This window comes from Antennarius striatus, chromosome 2 (assembly GCF_040054535.1).
Source record: "Antennarius striatus isolate MH-2024 chromosome 2, ASM4005453v1, whole genome shotgun sequence".
Taxonomy (NCBI): domain Eukaryota; kingdom Metazoa; phylum Chordata; class Actinopteri; order Lophiiformes; family Antennariidae; genus Antennarius; species Antennarius striatus.
The window spans coordinates 17833981-17851285 of record NC_090777.1 but is presented as its reverse complement, the minus strand read 5'-3'; the positions used below and the strand labels follow the sequence as shown (position 1 = coordinate 17851285).

Here is a 17305-nt window from a genome sequence, read left to right as displayed (position 1 = left end):
CTGTTTGAGAAACTCATTTGTCATATGTCACAGAAATGTTTTTCTCTTCCATCCCAAAAGCAAGCCATGCATTCATGAGCTTTACCAGGAGCAGCCTAAAAGCCATTGTTCTCATCATTTAATGGGATAGGTAATCAATCTGTGTAGTTAGGAGTAGTGGGTATCTTGGCTCACCTTTAGTTGGATTTAGAAGCTTTTACTTTGTTGTCTGTGAGCATGGTCCTCTGAGCATATTTCCCAAATATCTGTATGAATTGTGTTTGTGTGTGTGTGTTTGTGAATGAATGGCTAAAGGAAGGTTTGTGTTGTAAAACACTTTGAGTGGCTGGCCAGATGAGAAAGGATGCATATAAAGAGAGTCCATTTGTCATTATTAAAACAATTGGTTTACTGCTGTAAAGAAAAACTAAGACAACTCAAACTAAAGTATGTTTGGAAGTTGCAGTGAAGAAGGATGAGAAAAAATAGATGACAGTCTCATAAACATTCAAAGAATAACCTAGAGTATAGTTAACATATGATCTATGTTAAAAGTAATTTTAAAATTCCTGTTTCTAGAACTTGAACTTGAAGATACAATGTCCCTTATGTCTTTTACAAACATTTTAAGTTGATGTGGTAAAATACATGAAGACATAGTTACTTTGATTTTGTTCACATCGTTTGTCCTGACAGTGGCTCACACCAAAATAGGGAACATCATCATGTGTATGGCAGTATGTAACATATGTAAACATTCATGGTAGTCATACCAGCTAAGGTAGCTAAGGAGACAATAGATGGAATGCTGTTAATTATTTATGCCCTTGGTTCAGCTGCCTACTGAACCTGCTAAGTAGTTAGCCACAGCTAATGTGGGAAAATGCATTTGAGCTGGTAGTACATTTCACAATTTGAGATGGTAGTAAAATGTGAAAGGTTACTTTTGTGCTTTGGCTGACATGAAAGATTCACCCTCAAATGCTCACATTATTAGTGTAGCATTAATATTCAGTGTTTGCAGTACTGGTCACATATTACTTAGAACAAAGAAGCTTCAGATGCAGGAACACTGTTGGACCTGTGATGGTACATGTCTTATATTCGATGAAACAGGCTTGAAGTAAGCAAAGAAAAGGAATACAAGTCCTATAAGCCCAGGGCAGACATTTTTTTCAATTAAGTTAGTGATGTTGTTATTCCCATTGTTTGCATTTTCCAGCTAATGACAGTTAAGTGAAATTGACTGAAGTGAATTTCACTTGACAGCACTGATAGAATTGTGTCACAGTGTCGTGGTTGTTTGAGCACACGCAAAGGAAATCACCTAAAATAGCCTCTTCTGTCTGCTTTGATTCTGCTTGTCACCATATTATTCAGAACATGATTACTCACGATTGTGTTGTTGCTGCCAAATCCATTCCCTTGCAGTAAGACAGTAATTCTTTTATGCAGAAAAAACAGCATTGTCTATGCTCATGTTTAGAGATTATGGACTGATACAAAGACATTTAAGGATAAATTTGCTGTCCTATCGCTGCAGAAGAATATATTTGTGTAAACTGATAAAAAATGGTCAGTCAGTATCGTTGCACAGGTGCTTAGGTTAAGTTTAAATGCTATACACAATTTGCACCTTTGTAATGTATCTAATGTCAGAAATCATTAATATCATATTACTGATTTTGCCAGTTTAACTTGCCAGCTCATCAGACAGGAGAAGCTATGAGGATGAGTTGGTGCAGATGTTTGGCTCTACTGTTTAGCATGCCTCTCATGTTTAGTTCCTTGAAGCCACACCGACTACCATTACCCGAGAGTGCCCTCAGCCCTATTATGATCTTGTTTTCCTGGCTTTAAAGCTGGATTCAGGACACCCTTGTGCCCTTTAAATCTCTGAATGCAATAGACCACCCACTGGTATGCCATGTGTCTGGGGAGTTGAAAAGCGGCAAGTATACTTTCCGGTTACTGTCCGATTTCTCTCCGGCGACAACTCTCTACTGCTGCGCCTCTTTGTCCACTGCAGGAGTAGCAGGTGAACAGTAAGCTGGTTTTCTGATGCATCTTTTCTTAAGCAAGTTTGTGTTTTTTTATTTTGATATTGGTTTTGTTTTGGCTCTACTCATATCTCTTAGTCATCCTTTCATGTTCTTCTATGCAGTTTGGGAGATGGCTGCATGTGTTTAGTGTTTCCTTCAGATGCCTTTCAACTAAAAGAAAATCAAGTTCAGGTGCAAAAGGGTAGTTGCGGTGAGAGTGTCGTTCTTCCACCTGTGCTGCCCCCAAAGCAAGTCAGCATGGGTCGATGGCCAAACAAATTCAATTACATTTTCCTTGGTGATATGCCTCCATTACTCACTTTGTTAGGCTCAAGGAAAGCCTCCTAACAGGAACAGCTGAGACTGGGCTAGATCCAAACCATGGTCTTGAATAGGAGCTGGGTCTCAAAGGCACTCAGCCACATTTTATCACTGTATTCAAAGTCAATGTGGGCGGGCCGCAGTGGCGAGGGCATCCATTGCTCTTAAATAACAGTCACTTATCTTTGGCACTCTAGAGTCGTCAGAGAGAAAGGGCTTGATAAGAGTTGAAATGCGGACCTTATGTGCTTTGCATGGTAAATGGGCTGAAATGGGATAGATAACATGGGTTATTGAAAATCCCTCTTGAGCAGACAAATTTGTAATCTTACCTTGAACGTGTCACTGTGCTAAAATGCTGCACAAAAAGTCAAGCTTGTATTTGACACAGGTGTTAAATACAGTCTGCACTATCACATAACAGCCATCAGAGAGCTGCTTCGAATGTGGGTGCTCTGTTGTGAATTCTGAGTCAAAGGGGAGACAAAGCTGCGTTACCAAATATGGATTGTTCAGGGATTTAGAAAGGAGGACAGAGAGGAAAATATTGTCCATGTTTTGAGGTGACCTCCTATCTTGTAGTGAGACATCTGCTCATTGGCCGGTTGCCAAGCCTTAAATTGGCATCTAATCACCTCGGCCCACATGTGGGCTCTCTTAGGAATACGTACCTGGAATGACAGGCTGTTTGTCTGGGATTGCATATGCCCCACCTTTTCTTCCCCACTTTCTTCTACCTTTCTCAATCTCAGCACCTCCTCCCTCATCTTCCCACACACACACTTACACAAGCACACACCTCCCACTTGTCTTCTTTCTCGCTGCACTCTGGCAATTTCCATTGCTGGGTCTAAAGAGATTTGAAATTGCCTTTGGTCTTGAAGCCTTGGCAATTAGCAATTAGTGAAGTGATTGTAGCAAGCCCTTCCCGCCTCCCTTGTGCTCCCTTCCCTGCTGTGTAGTTGTTGCATCCATCCCTGCCTACTGCTTGTAGTGATGTAATAAAACCATAAGAACTTTGTTTGTGTGAATGTGTGTGTATATATACACTGTATGTGTGTGTGTGTGTGTGTGTGTGTGTATGTGTGTTTGTGTGTGTGTGTTATGTGTGTGTGTTTGAGCATTCAGTCTTCTATCTGTGTACCAGTGACATGCGAGGAGGTTCACGGCTGGTGAGGCACTGACGTTAAAAGTCAGTTTTATGAGCCAAACAGAGTGGCGTATCTGCCATTAAATTAGCAGCCTGACATTAAAAACTGGTTAAAAATCATTTGCGACGTTAAGAGCAGCAGCGTGCAGCTGAGTCTCACCTCAGATTGGACTACAAATCAAAACAAGATTTAATTATAATAAATAAAAGAAGACCAACATCAGTGCTTAAAGATCTGCTTCAAACGTCAGACCAGAAAATAACCCACTCTTTTCAAAACGAGTGGTACACTCTAAATGATTTTTAACCAGTTGTTAATGTCAGTCTACTAATTTAACAAATCAATGAACTTTTATTTATATAGCGCTTAATCACATCTGCAGACATTTCAAAGCGCTTAACAGACAGAAAGCCGACAGTACCCTCCAGAGCAAGCATAAGCGACGGTGGTGGGGAAAAGCTCCCTTATTGAGGAAAAAACTCCAGGAAAAAACTCAGACTCTGGAGGACGGTCATCCGCCTTGACCGGTTGGTTGGGAAAAAGAAATACGCTTGGGATAGAGACAGGGCAAGGAAGAGAGACAGAGTGACAGATAGACCAGATTGAATTTTCATGTCCATATTGAGCTGTTGTTGCTGAAGTGGGGGCGGGATTTCCAGGCCTTTGGATTTCCTGTCTTCCATGCTTGTTCCCCACCTGTCGCACAAAGACAGCGGCAGTATCTTATAAACAAAAAGTGACCAATTTGACATTGGTAGTAAATTATGAAAGCAAAGAAAGATAAAGAAAGATAAGCTCCAGAGTAACTCCCTTTATGGGAGAGACGGAGAAATATACCCTCAGCAGCCTAGGCCTATAGCAGCTTATTTAGTAGAATCTGTGTTATTTCTAATAGTAGGCTCTATCAAAGAGGAGGGTTTTTAGTCTACTCTTAAATAAGTTAAGGGTGTCTGCCTCCTGGACCGAGGTTGGGAGATCTTTCCAAAGTAAAGGAGCCTGATAGCTGAAGCGGGCAGCTGTATTCTGAACTAATTGAAAAGTCCTAATGGAGGAGCTTGAACAGCCTGATAGTAAGAAATTGCAGGAATCCAATCTAGAAGTAACAATGGCATGAATGATTTTTTCTGCGTCTTTAAAGGATAACAATGCTTCGTAAGTGCGAGAAGGCTGTCCGAGACACAGACTTAATATGAGAAGCAAAGGACAGATCTTGATCAAAAATCACTCCCAAGTTTCTGACATCATTAGTGGAGGATAGAGCAATGCTGTCTAAGTGAATTATAATGTTAGAGAAATCATCTCTAAGATGCTTAGGCCCAATAATAATAACTTCAGTTTTGTTACTGCTCAACTTTTCAGAAATTGTGAAGCATCCAGGATTTAATATCCCTCAGGCAGGTTTCTAATTTAATTAGTTGGTCAGATTTTTTTGTTTTATTTGCTAAACATAATTGTGTATCATCTGCATAGCAATGAAAATTATTGTCATGTTTTCTTATAATATTTCCCAATGGTAGCATATATAAGTTAAACAGAACTGACCCCCCAACAGATCCTTGAGGTACTCCACAAGAGTCTCTCGATCTGAAGATTTATTATTTACATGGACAAACTGAAATAGGTTGGATAGATATGACCGAAACCAGTCTAGTGTTGAGTTTGTCAATCCCCACTTCCTCTTTCAATCTCCTTTGAAAGATATTATGATCAACAGTATTTAGTGGTGCACTCAGGTATAAGAAGACTAAAACAGATAGAAGACCTTCATCTGATGCTATTTAAAGGTCATTTGTAACTCTTAGCAGTGCAGTCTCTATGCTGTAGTTCATTCTAAAACTTGACTGACAATCCTCTAACCGATTGTTCTCTAACAGGTAGTCGTTTAGTTGTTTGGCAACTACTGTATGTTCTCTAGGATCTTAGATAGGAATGGCAGGTTAGAGATCGACCTGTAGTTTAAGAGGAGGCTAACTTCTAGGTTTGGTTTCTGAAGGAGGGGTTTGATCACAGCCACTTTAAAAGATTGCGGTACATAACCTATTTTTAAGGACTGATTAATTATGGATAGTATAGGTTTATTTATAATGGTATTACCTCTTTGAGGAGCGTATGTGGAATTTTGTCCAGTAGACTGGTGGTGGGTTTAGCAGAGGAAAGTAGAGAATTTAATTTGGAGAATTCCATTTGCTGAATTTCCATTTACAGAGAACCTACTTATATGATGTAAAGCTGTCTTTACAGGTTGCATAGGCTATGTCAGTTTTTGTTGATCACCAAAGTCTCTCCAGTTTGCAGGAATGTTGCTTAAACTTGCAGACTGATGGGTTAAACCATGGGGCTGACGTTCCCTGTTTTTTAATTTTTCTTTTTTAACGGAGCTTAGTCATCTAGAGTTGTTTTTAGGATGTCTGTCACACTGTAAGGAATTCAATATTTTGGACAGTACTAGAATAGGGGTAAGGGGAGCATACTGACTCAATGGCTGAGGGGATTTTTTCTTTGAATTTGGTTATTACTGCATCAGAGATTGATCTTGCCCCCTGCCCCCGCAACCCGCAGCTTCAACAGGGAGCCCCAAACTTCCTTTTCCCCGGCCACATCCACCAGCTCTGACTGGGGGATCCCAGGGCGTTCCCAGGCCAGTGTTGAGATATAATCCCTCCACCTGGTCCTGGGTCTGCCCCGAGGTCTCCTCCCAGCTGGACGTGCCAGAAACACCTCCCTAGGGAGGCGTCCCGGAGGCATCCGCACCAGATGCCCAAACCACCTCAACTGACTCCTTTCCACACGAAGGAGCAGCGGCTCTACTCTGAGCCCCTCGTGAACAGCAGTGTTTCTCACCTTATCTCTAAGGGAGACACCAGCTATCCGCCTGAGAAAGCCCATTTCAGCCGCGTGTATCCTCGATCTTGTTCTTTCGGTCATGACCCATCGCTCATGACCATAGGTGAGGAACAAGTTCGACTTACTGCCGAGAACCCGAACGCAGCTCTCACTTTGGGCGTACAGGGATTGGATGGCCCTGAGGAGAGGCCCCCTCACCCCATAATCCCGCAGTACTTCCCACAGTATATCCCTGGGGACACGATCACACGCCTTCTCCAAGTCCACAAAACACATGTAGACTGGATGGGCATACTCCCAAGCCCCCTCTAGGATCCCTGTGAGAGTAAAAAGCTGGTCCGTTGTTCCACGACCAGGACGGAACCCACATTGTTCCTCCTCAATCTGAGGCTCGACAATCGGCCGGACCCTCCTTTCCAGCACCTTGGAGTAAACTTTCCCAGGGAGGCTGAGGAGTGTGATACCCCTGTAATTGGCACACACCCTCTGGTCCCCCTTTTTAAAAAGAGGAACCACCACCCCAGTCTGCCACTCGTTCGGCACTGTCCCAGACTTCCACGCAATGTTAAAGAGGCGTGTCATCCACGACAGCCCCTCAACACCCAGAGCCTTCAGCATTTCAGGGCGAATCTCATCAACACCCGGGGCTTTGCCACCGTGCAGTTGTTTAACTACCTGGGTGATTTCGCCCCGAGAGATTGACTCTGATCCCCCATCATCCTCCAGCTCTGCCTCTGCAACAGAGGACGGGTCAGTTGGGGTAGTTGGATTCAGGAGTTCCTCAAAGTGTTCCTTCCACCGACCGACAACCTCCTCAGTTGAAGTCAACAGTGTCCCATCTTTGCTGTATACAGCTTGGATGGTTCCCCGTTTCCCCCTCCTGAGGTGTCGGACAGTCCTCCAGAACAACTTTGGTGCCGTCCGATAGTCCTTCTCCATGGCCTCTCCGAACTCCTCCCACACCCTCTGTTTTGCCTCCATCACAGCCGAGGCAGCTGTCCTCTTGGCCCGTTGGTACCCTGCAACTGCTTCAGGAGTCCCCAGGGACAACATGCCCCTGAAGGCCTCCTTCTTCAGTCACGGACGGCTTCCCTGACCACCGGGGTCCACCACGGTGTTCCAGGGTTACCGCCGCTTGAGGCACCCAAGACCTTGAGACCACAGCTCTCAGCTGCAGCTTCAGCAATGGAAGTTTTGAACATCGACCATTCAGGTTCAATGCCCCCAGCCTCCACATGGAAGCACGAGAAGCTCCTTCGGAGGTGTGAATTGAAGGCCTCACGGACAGAGTCCTCCTCCAGACGTTCCCAGTTCACCCGCACTACTCGTTTGGGCTTACCAGGTCTATCCAAAGGTTTCCTCCGCCAACGGACCCAACTCATCACCAGGTGGTGATCAGTCGACAGCTCTGCCCCTCTCTTCACCCGAGTGTCCAAAACACACGGTTGAAGATCAGATGATACGATCACAAGATCAGTCATTGACCTCCGACCCAGGGTGCTCTGGTACCAGATACACTTATGAGCATCCTTGTGTTCGAACATGGTGTTAGTTATGAACAATCCGTGACTAGCACAGAAGTCCAACAACATAACACCGCTCGGGTTCAGATCAGGGAGGCCATTCCTCCCAATCATGCCCCTCCAAGTGTCTCCATCATTGCCGACGTGTGCGTTGAAGTCCCCCAGGAGAACAATGGAGTCCCCTGCAGGGATCCCTTCAAGGACCCCATTTAGGGACCCCAAGAAGGCCGAATACTCTGAACTGATATTTGGTGCATATGCACAAACAACAGTCAGAGTTTTCCCCACCACAGCCTTAAGTCGTAGGGAAGCGACCCTCTCATCCACCGGGGTAAACTCCAATACAGCGGCGCACAACCGGGGGCTTGTGAGTATCCCCACACCCGCCCTGCGCCTCACGCCTGACGCAACTCCGGAGTAAAACAAGGTCCAACCCCTATCCAGGAGTTTGGATCCAGAACCGAGGCTATGCGTGGAGGTAAGCCTCACCAGATCCAACTGGTAGCGCTCCACCTCCAACACAAGTTCCGGCTCCTTCCCCGCCAGTAAGGTGACATTCCACGTCCCCAAAGCCAACTTCTGCCGCCCAGGCCTGGTCCGCCGTGACCCCCTGTCGTCACTGCCACCCATATGGCAGCGCACCCGACCCCATCGGTCTGCCCTCCGGGTGGTGGGTCCACAGGGGTGGGAAGAATCCACGTTGCCTTTTCGGGCTGAGCCTGGCCGGGCCCCATGGCAGACCCGGCCACCAGGCGCTCGCTGACAGGCCCTCCGTCCAGGCCTGGCTCCAGACGTGGGCCCCGGGCTTCCTCCGGGCAGGGTCACATTTTTCCCTTTTCCGTTTTTCATAGGATCTTCTGAACCATTCTTTGTCTGGCCCTTCACCTGAGACCTGTTTGCCTTGGGTGACCCTACCAGGAGTACAAGACTCCCGACAACATAGCTCCCAGGATCCTTAGGGCACACAAACCTCTCCACCACGATAAGGTGATGGTTCCTTGGAGAGGTGATTATAATCCCCGCAGGGAAATTAGTGGCACACTCTAGTTAGTTCAAAATCATGCATATACAGTATATATGTGTGTACAGGCCCTGAACACACAAACACACACACAGGGGGCCTGTACGCATGCAGAGGAAGTAGAGTGGCGGACAGCTCCTTTGTGGTGTGCCCCAAATGAGCAACTTGTAAGGGGGACAGCACCTTGCTCAAGGGCGCCTTGGCAGTGCTCTGGAGGGGAACTAACACCTCCCACTGTCAGCTCACCTCCAGGTATTCTTTTGGGCGGGAGCAGGAATCGAACCGCCAATCTTTGAAACATTGGATGACCCGCTCTACCGCGCGCTCTACCACTGAGCCACGGTAGTTTTACTTATTAATAGTTTTACTTATTAATATTAATGCTCCCTCGATGTCGCTAGTTCTGGCCCCATGGATGCAGCTAACTTCGGCTGATGGCTGTCTTAAATTAACGTGTCTCACAATGGAAGATCCAATAACCAGTGTTGGTGTGCTACTGAGTGGGGCAAACTTGTTTGAGACACTGACCGAGGAGGCTGGAATAGTGGGTGGTTGGTTGGTAGTGTCCAGTAGGCTTCTTCTGTCTAGATAGATAGATAGATAGATAGATAGATACTTTATTAATCCCGGAGGAAATTGCATATATCCACTGCTCAGGCATTACTTAACAAATAATACTGGATAAACACCAGGAGAAAAGGAAACACTGACATCACAGGACATACCACAAGACATACATTACACTAACAGACAGGCACATGCAGCACTAACAGGACTTATATACTAAACTATAACTAAAAATATAAACAGTATAAAATTTAAAAATATTACAGTATTAAAATATAAACAGTATAAAATAAAATCTAAACAGTATAAAATTGAATTAAAATATAAAAACAGTATAAGAAATAAATAAATAAATTATATATATATATATATACAACAGTATAAAATTAAATTTAAATTAAATTAAATCCATTTTCAACCCTGTGCTGACCTCGCCACCTCCCCCCCGCTCCTCCTGAGAGAGTCATTGTACCCCCTGATGGCACGGGGCACGAAGGAGGACCTCAGCCTCTCTGTGGAGGCGCTGTGTGACAGCAGTCTGCCGCTGAAGGTGCTTCTCTGCTGGGAGAAGGTGGTGTGTAGGGGGTGCCTGGTGTTGTTCATGATGGCCTTAATTTTAGACATGGTCCTGCTCTCCAGAAGCATATCCACAGAGTCCAGGCTCAGCCCGACCACTGAGCCCGCTCTGCGGATGAGTCTGTTCAGACGGTCCATATCTCTTTTCCTGGCCCCCCCACCCCAACACACAATGGCGTATGACAGCACACTGGAGACTACGGACTGATAGAACATGAAAAGGAGCTTAGGACAGATGTTGAAGGAGGCCAGCCTCCTTAAGAAGTACATCCTGCTCTGCCCCTTCTTGTACACACAGTTGGAGTTGAGTGACCAGTCCAGTCTGCTGTCTAGCTGCAGTCCCAGGTACTTATAGTTTTCTACCACCTCCACCTCACTGCCATTGATGATCACCGGCTGTGGAGAGGGAGGTGCCCGCCGGAAATCCAGCACCATCTCCTTTGTCTTGGAGACGTTGAGCTGGAGCTGGTTCTGTTGGCACCACTCCACGAAGTCAGCCACCAATGCCCTGTACCCCCCCTCATCACCCTCCCGGATACATGCCACTATCGCGGTGTCATCGGAGTACTTCTGTATGTGGCATGTATCCGAGTTGTGCTTGAAGTCTGATGTGTAGAGGGTGAAGAGAATGGGGGATAGGACGGTCCCCTGTGGCGCCCCCGTGCTGCTGGTCACCATAGAAGACAAGCAGTCCCCCATACGGACGTACTGGGGTCTGTCCGTTAGGTAGTCCGTAATCCAGCTCACGAGGTAGGGGTCCACAGCCATGGAGGTCAGTTTATCCTGCAGGAGCTGGGGCTGGATGGTGTTGAAGGCACTCGAAAAGTCGAAGAAGAGCACTCTGACGGCACAGCCCCCGGCGTCCAGGTAGGAGAGTGTGCGGTGGAGGAGGTACATGACAGCATCGTCAACCCCAACCTTGGCCTGATAGGCAAACTGGAGAGGGTCCATAGCACCCTGCACCTGTGGACGCATGAGCTCCAGGACCAGTCGCTCTAGGGTCTTCATTACGTGGGAGGTAAGAGCGACCGGTCGGTGGTCGTTGAGCTCAGTAGGGCGTCCTTTCTTGGGTACAGGGACAATGCAGGAGGTCTTCCACAGTGACGGGACCCTCCCCAGCCGCAGACTGAGGTTGAACAATTGTTGCAGGGGGTCCCCTAGTTCCGAAGCACAGGCTCGGAGGAGTCTTGGGGAGACCTTATCTGGTCCAGCCGCCTTGTAGGGACGGAGCCTCCTCAGCGTTGTCGTCACCAGGTCTGCAGTGATGATGGTCTCGGTCGTGGTGGGAGCAGGAGGTTGTGGCGAGGTTGGAAGTCCAGTGGTTGAGGTGGGGCCGTTGAGCTTCGCAGTTCTTGGAGTGGGCTCGGGAGAAGTGGCAGGGGTGGAAGGAGAGGAAGCACAGGAGGAGGGAGCATCAGTGGAGCGGTCTGTAGGGCCAGGAGAGGCCTGTAGGCCAGGAGAGGCCTGGGACGAGGAGCCGGGAGTGGTGGGGGAGCTGAACCGATTGAAAAAGCTGTTAAGTTCATTCGCTCGTTCAATATTCCCCTCCACAGTGCTGCGCCCTTTCCCGTGTCCGGTGATGGTTCTCATCCCATTCCAGACCTCCCGCACTTGGTTGCGCCCCAGCTGCTTCTCCAGCTTCCTCCTGTACGCCTCCTTGGCCTCCCTCAGGCAGAGTCTCACTTCCTTCTGGGCCTTCCTCATCTCCTCCTCGTTCTTGCTCCTGAACGCCCGCTTCTTCCTGTTCAGGACAGCCTTGACTTCCTTGGTTACCCATGGTTTGTTGTTGGGGTAACACCTGATTGTCCTGACAGGGGCCACGGTGTCCACACAGAAGTTTATGTAGTCTGTAAAACACTGAGCTGCCCCCTCAATGTCTTCCCCATGTGAGCCCACAATAACATCCCAGTCGGTGGTCTGGAAGCAGTTCCTCAGCATCTCCTCTGCTTCCGGGGACCACCTCCTGACCTGTCGTGTTGTTGCTGGCAGCCGTTTCACCAGCGGGATGTAGGTGGGCTGTAGGTACACTAGGTTGTGGTCTGATTTACCTAGTGGAGGGAGGGGGGTGGCGGTGTATGCCTCCTTAGCATTAGCGTAGAACAGATCGATGGTTCTGTTCTTCCGTGTGGGACAGTCTACACACTGGACCATTGTGGGGAGAGATGAGTCCAAGGTGACGTGGTTAAAGTCACCGGTGATGATGACGAGCGCCTCCGGGTGCCGGGTCCGAAGAGCAGAGGTGGTCCCACAGATGGTCTCTCGTGCCGTCTCAGGGTCCGCACGTGGGGGGATGTAGACGGCGAGGACAATGACGTGTGAAAATTCACGCGCCAGGTAGTAGGGTCTGATGCTAACAGCTGTTAGCTCCAGATCGCGGTTACACAGTGTTGATTTCACCGTCACATGTCCCGGATGGCACCATCTATCGTTGGTGTAGATGATTAATCCACCTCCTTTCTTCTTACCGGTGGTGTTCGTGTCCCGGTCCGCTCGTACGGAGGAGAAGCCGGTTAGTCGGACGTTAGTGTCCGGCACGTCGCCAGTTAGCCACGTCTCTGAGAACACCAACAAGCTGGTCTCCCGGTAGCGGTGATCAGTCCTGCACAGCGCCGTCAGTTCGTCCAACTTGTTGGGTAGAGAGTTCACGTTCCCCGTGATGACGGAGGGGACGGAGGGCTTGACTCTCCTCCGGTTAGCGGCTCTAGCCGTTAGTCTAGTCCTTTCAACTCGACCCGCTCGGCATCCGCGATATCTCCGTCGGAGCTCAGCGGGGATGAGATCGCGTGTTGCGGGGTCTCCTTTGACCCTCATGGACATCAACTCCTCCCTGGAGTACACTAGCATATTACTATACATTATATAATTTTACGTTAGAAAAATACACGCAGAAACATAGAAAAAAAACGCAAAATTATGCAAACAAACTCGCTCTGAGCAGAGGAAACTGCAGCCTGCTCGCGCATGTTTCCCTCTCACAGTTATCCAACCATGCTGTTTCCCCGGCTGCTCGGGTGCCGCTGAGGGTGGGGAGCAGCTAGGACTAGCGCTAGCGGGCCCTACTAGCTGCAGTGCTAAGCTAGGGCGCTCGGCTAGGGTGCTCTGCTAGGGTGCTCTGCTCCCGCTAAACCTATCTGGTGGCTGCTTTTTGCAGGGCTATGCCTATGCTCGATGGAGTGGAGTCACCCCTCAAGCTGGCTAAGCCTATCCTCCAATGCTAAAACAAAACTACACTTCACACATATTCCTGACTCACTAATGGAGGTCAAGGTATAGCTGAACATGAGACAGTTGAAGCAAGAGTAGCTGGGGGAAGAGATGGAGGAGAGGCTAGCGGGAGAAGCCATAGTTGGCTTGGAGTGTAGTTAGAAGAATAAGACTTTTAGAATAAGTTATATAAAATGGATGTCACCTTATTGATCGGCTTCAGATTCTTGATAGCTAACACCAGCTAACACTGGAGAGCAGCAAACGCATGACGTGATGTCAGTGGAAGGTTGGAAGATTCAAATGGCAAATAACCACTCTGTTTGGCTTGAATTTTTTTAAAAACTGACTTTATCGTCAGTGCCTCACCAGCGATGAACCTCACCACACTTCAATGATGTGTACACTTACTGTAGACTGTTGAGCGTGTGTGTTTTGGCTCTGTGTGACATAGTGTGTGTCCTCATATGTCAAAGGTGGTGTTGTGTGTGTGTGTGTGGGGGGGGGTTCTACCTGAACATCTGCCTGATATACAATGTGTTTGTCTATGCACTACTCTGCTGACCCCAGCCATCTGTGTCTATTGTTGTTGATGACAGTGACAGCGAAGAGAAGCCTCTGAAGGGCAGTAGCTTGTGCTCCTTGCATGGCGATCACACAGTGGGGGACAGCGTTAGCAGAGACAGCCTGGTCGACTACACTGAGGGTGGAGGAGAATTCGATGAGGATGGTTCATTTATTGGAGAATATTCTGGACACAAGCACAGAGACTCTCTTAGCGAGCCTAATGGACCCAGTGTAGTCAGTGCATAAAGCCTGACTTGGAATGGTTGACATCAAATCTGTTTCAAGATACTTTCTATATTCAGCTTCCCTGGCAATACATATATTGTGAATAGTCAAATATATGGGAATAAAATGGCTCACATGTGCTGAAATGTTTGACAGAAAGAAAAGTTTTGTCCAGGGACTGGAGAGAATATTCCCACCATACACACCAGTGAGTTAACTGGGAGAGTCTACACACATTCGGTAAGACTATGAACTGTTTCTTTTGAGTGTCTTGTGTTTGTATTCATGACAATAAAGGGTTTTTGCCCCAATCAGACAATGACCATTGTTTTTGTATGACACTGAAAAAAATTGAAAAAGACACTTAACATGTTTCATAGTGTTCTGGTTTATAATATGGTGCATAATGTCCTGTTTACTGAAGACAGTCTTGATGAAAATAGAACCAGTATAAGTCAAAAGCACTTACTTGTTTATTAATGTATGTTTTATTGATACATTTTGGTTTGTGTTGACATGAAAATATTTAAAAGTTGGTATTTGTTTACAATAGAAATTTCTGGTGAGAGCATATCCCCCCACCTGTATATTTGAATAAGCTCACTTGAAAACCTCACGCTGTCACACTTTTTAAGTCCACCCACTACCTGTCAATCAGGCGCCCAACCAATCACGGTGCCTCTGCTAGAGGAATCACATACTACATAAAATACTCTATTTTCTGTTTAATGTCCATCGACACATAATGCAAACACACTGTACACAAGAAAACAAACATTTTCTTGTGTATAGTTTTGGCCAGCGTCTACCCGGAAGTTCCGGTCGCTAGCCGTTGGTTCCGGTTTTCACATTTGTCCATGTCTCTCACTTACGGAGCCGTTTTGGCTTCGTCAAACACAGGGGTTTATATTCTTTGATTGTGATGGACCTCAATTTGTTGCGTGGGGAACCCCTATGCTTTATTCATCAGGACCGAATTCACGAAGCTGCTGTCTACCCAGATGGCCGGACCGTAACGCAGAAGCGTCCTTCGTCTTCGTTTTGGTCCATCCCACAAACATGGAGTGGTTACGGCTTCGTCGGACACATCCCGTGTTTTCTTGTGACAGCACAGAAAACAAGAAAACAAAGTCTGATATTATTGTATTGTTTTATCATGGAATTATCATGGGTTCCCACTAGTATAAATATACACAGTATTTATCAACCATTTTTAACTTATTTGATTTTTATATCAAAGGTGAGACAAATAAAGAATATATTTAAATATGCATCTGGTTTGTTGTTAAATTACTTGAAGAAGGTATCTGTGGAGTGTAATTCTTAATATATTCACTGTAAGTCTCATTTCTAAATGAAGCTTTCACCTCAGGGCCTGTTCAGTAGTCAAGACGGAGTTTTGAAACACAATCAAGTGCCTTTATGAATCACTTTACACACCCTTGGAATGATTGTGGAGACTAAATCAATGTTATCATGAAAATAGCTATATTCCCATTGTTTTTCACTTCTAGTCTAGTTATGCATCAGTTTGTTTTTGCTTCTTTTATCTGTCGTTTGAAAAGCTGATCTTTTCCATGAGAATTCGCTCTTCTTTTACAGCAAATGCTGCTCACAAATTGAGCGTGCATTGATATCGGAATGCCAAAAACATTTCTAGATAAGCTTGCTGCAAGGCACTAAATATTTGTCAACAGGCTTATGTGTAACATTCATCACAGCATGTATCTAATTTACAAATAACATAAAAGTAAACACTTTTTGAAGGCTTCATTTACTTCAGAGTAAACTGTGCGGTCAAATGACACAAAGCTACCATTATTGTTATCTTTCCCATTACTTGGGTTGTATAATTAGACCATTCCAGATCATCCAGAGCACTAATGGTGTGAACTTAAGCAAGGCTTATGACATCTGAGGGGAAAGTCTAACTTCTATGATGACATAAATCCCAAGCAGCGAAGATGGGAGATGATGGACTCATCTGTTGGAAATCCATCTAAAACAGCCTGGATATCCGTCTGATCGTCTCCACTATTTTCATTTGTTTCAATTATAAAGCCCCAAGCCTGAGAAGACCATGCATAATTTCTCTAAAATAACCCAACTTTATACAGCTGTGTCAGAAAATTACATTTTTTCAATTTTCAAATACATGTTTGCAGTTCCAGAATGTCTTTACTGTGTTAGTGTCTCAGGATGCATTAAGGGTCAAGCAATTAAAAAACAGCCATGTTAATTTTGCTTCAGACTCCCCTTGTTAAAGTCTTCACACTTCATCTTGCATATCTCTAAAATAGGTCCTTATCCTCCATTTTGAATTCACATTCTCCTTGTAGCTATACAGCCCATAGCCGGGTGATTAGAAATAAGCCTTGTTCCTATGATGAAACCTGACTTCGGAAAGAGAAGTTGAAAAGCACTCTGTGCTTCATGGCAAGATAAAGGTCATTTAAAGAGATAATCCCTGTATTGCCAGGGATTACGCCCTCATCCGTTTCACAATTGCTTTCCCCATGGAGTTTTTAAACCTCTAAACAACAACAAAAGATTATTCTAGCCAAGAGCCTTTCCCCTGAGTGTCACACAAGCCGCTTTTTCGCCCCACTAAATCTATTTTGAGAACATGAGGTATACCCACTCTTAATAGCCTTATTTTTCGAATGAGCAAGTTCGGGATGTAAACTTCACTTGAATCCAGGTCATAGGCTTGTCTCTCAATTTTTTTTTTCTCAGTTACTCATTGAGCTGACCTCAAGGGGATCACTCTCTTTCAGGTGATTGATCGGAGCTGATATTTAGGCTAAGTGTCCTGAAAATTGCCTGGTGGGAAGAAATCGATCACACATGCCTTGCGTTCCATGCAGTGGCCACATGCTGCAGCCAGCAGCATTCAAGTTTGAATAAACTTTAACAAGCATAGGATGCAAGTAGGAGGTGGCATAATGGCCATGAAGATCTCATCAATAATGAACAGCATGGGTTCACAGAGAGGTGAACTGTGACAGGTGTTCCAGGAGTTGCTCTTAAGAAAAACCTTAATTTGGAAGATTTTTCTAGTAAGCAGTTAAAGCTATTGTTGAGGAATCTGTAGATACCAATTCTCCTGCAAATGCTTTGTGTGGAAAACCCAATGTCATGGCTCTGGTTTTTTAAAGGAACAAACGGTGTGTGTTGTGTCTATGAAGGACAAGCATTGAGCACTTCATCAGAGAGAGGGTTAAGGGTTGTGGAGTAAAAAGGGGTATAAGTATTAAAGGCTATTTCCTGCTTACCCTTCATTCA

At 45.9% G+C, this 17305-nt stretch overlaps 1 protein-coding gene across 14 annotated transcripts in view; it reads left to right on the top strand.

Annotated features, from left to right (window-relative positions):
- LOC137607301 (neural cell adhesion molecule L1-like protein) overlaps nt 1-15261 on the top strand; it is a 52324-nt gene extending 37063 nt beyond the window's left edge. For 11 of the 14 annotated variants that reach the window (XM_068332978.1, XM_068333063.1, XM_068333024.1 and 8 more), the window contains one exon: nt 13828-15261. In XM_068332978.1, the coding sequence (XP_068189079.1) occupies nt 13828-14041 (214 nt within the window). In that variant the 3' untranslated portion in view covers nt 14042-15261. Of the gene's footprint in view, nt 1-60; nt 131-13827 lie in introns of all 14 variants that reach the window. The other 3 variants (XM_068333039.1, XM_068333032.1, XR_011037968.1) reach the window with 2 other exon arrangements.
- The last annotated feature ends 2044 nt before the right edge of the window (nt 15262-17305 follow it).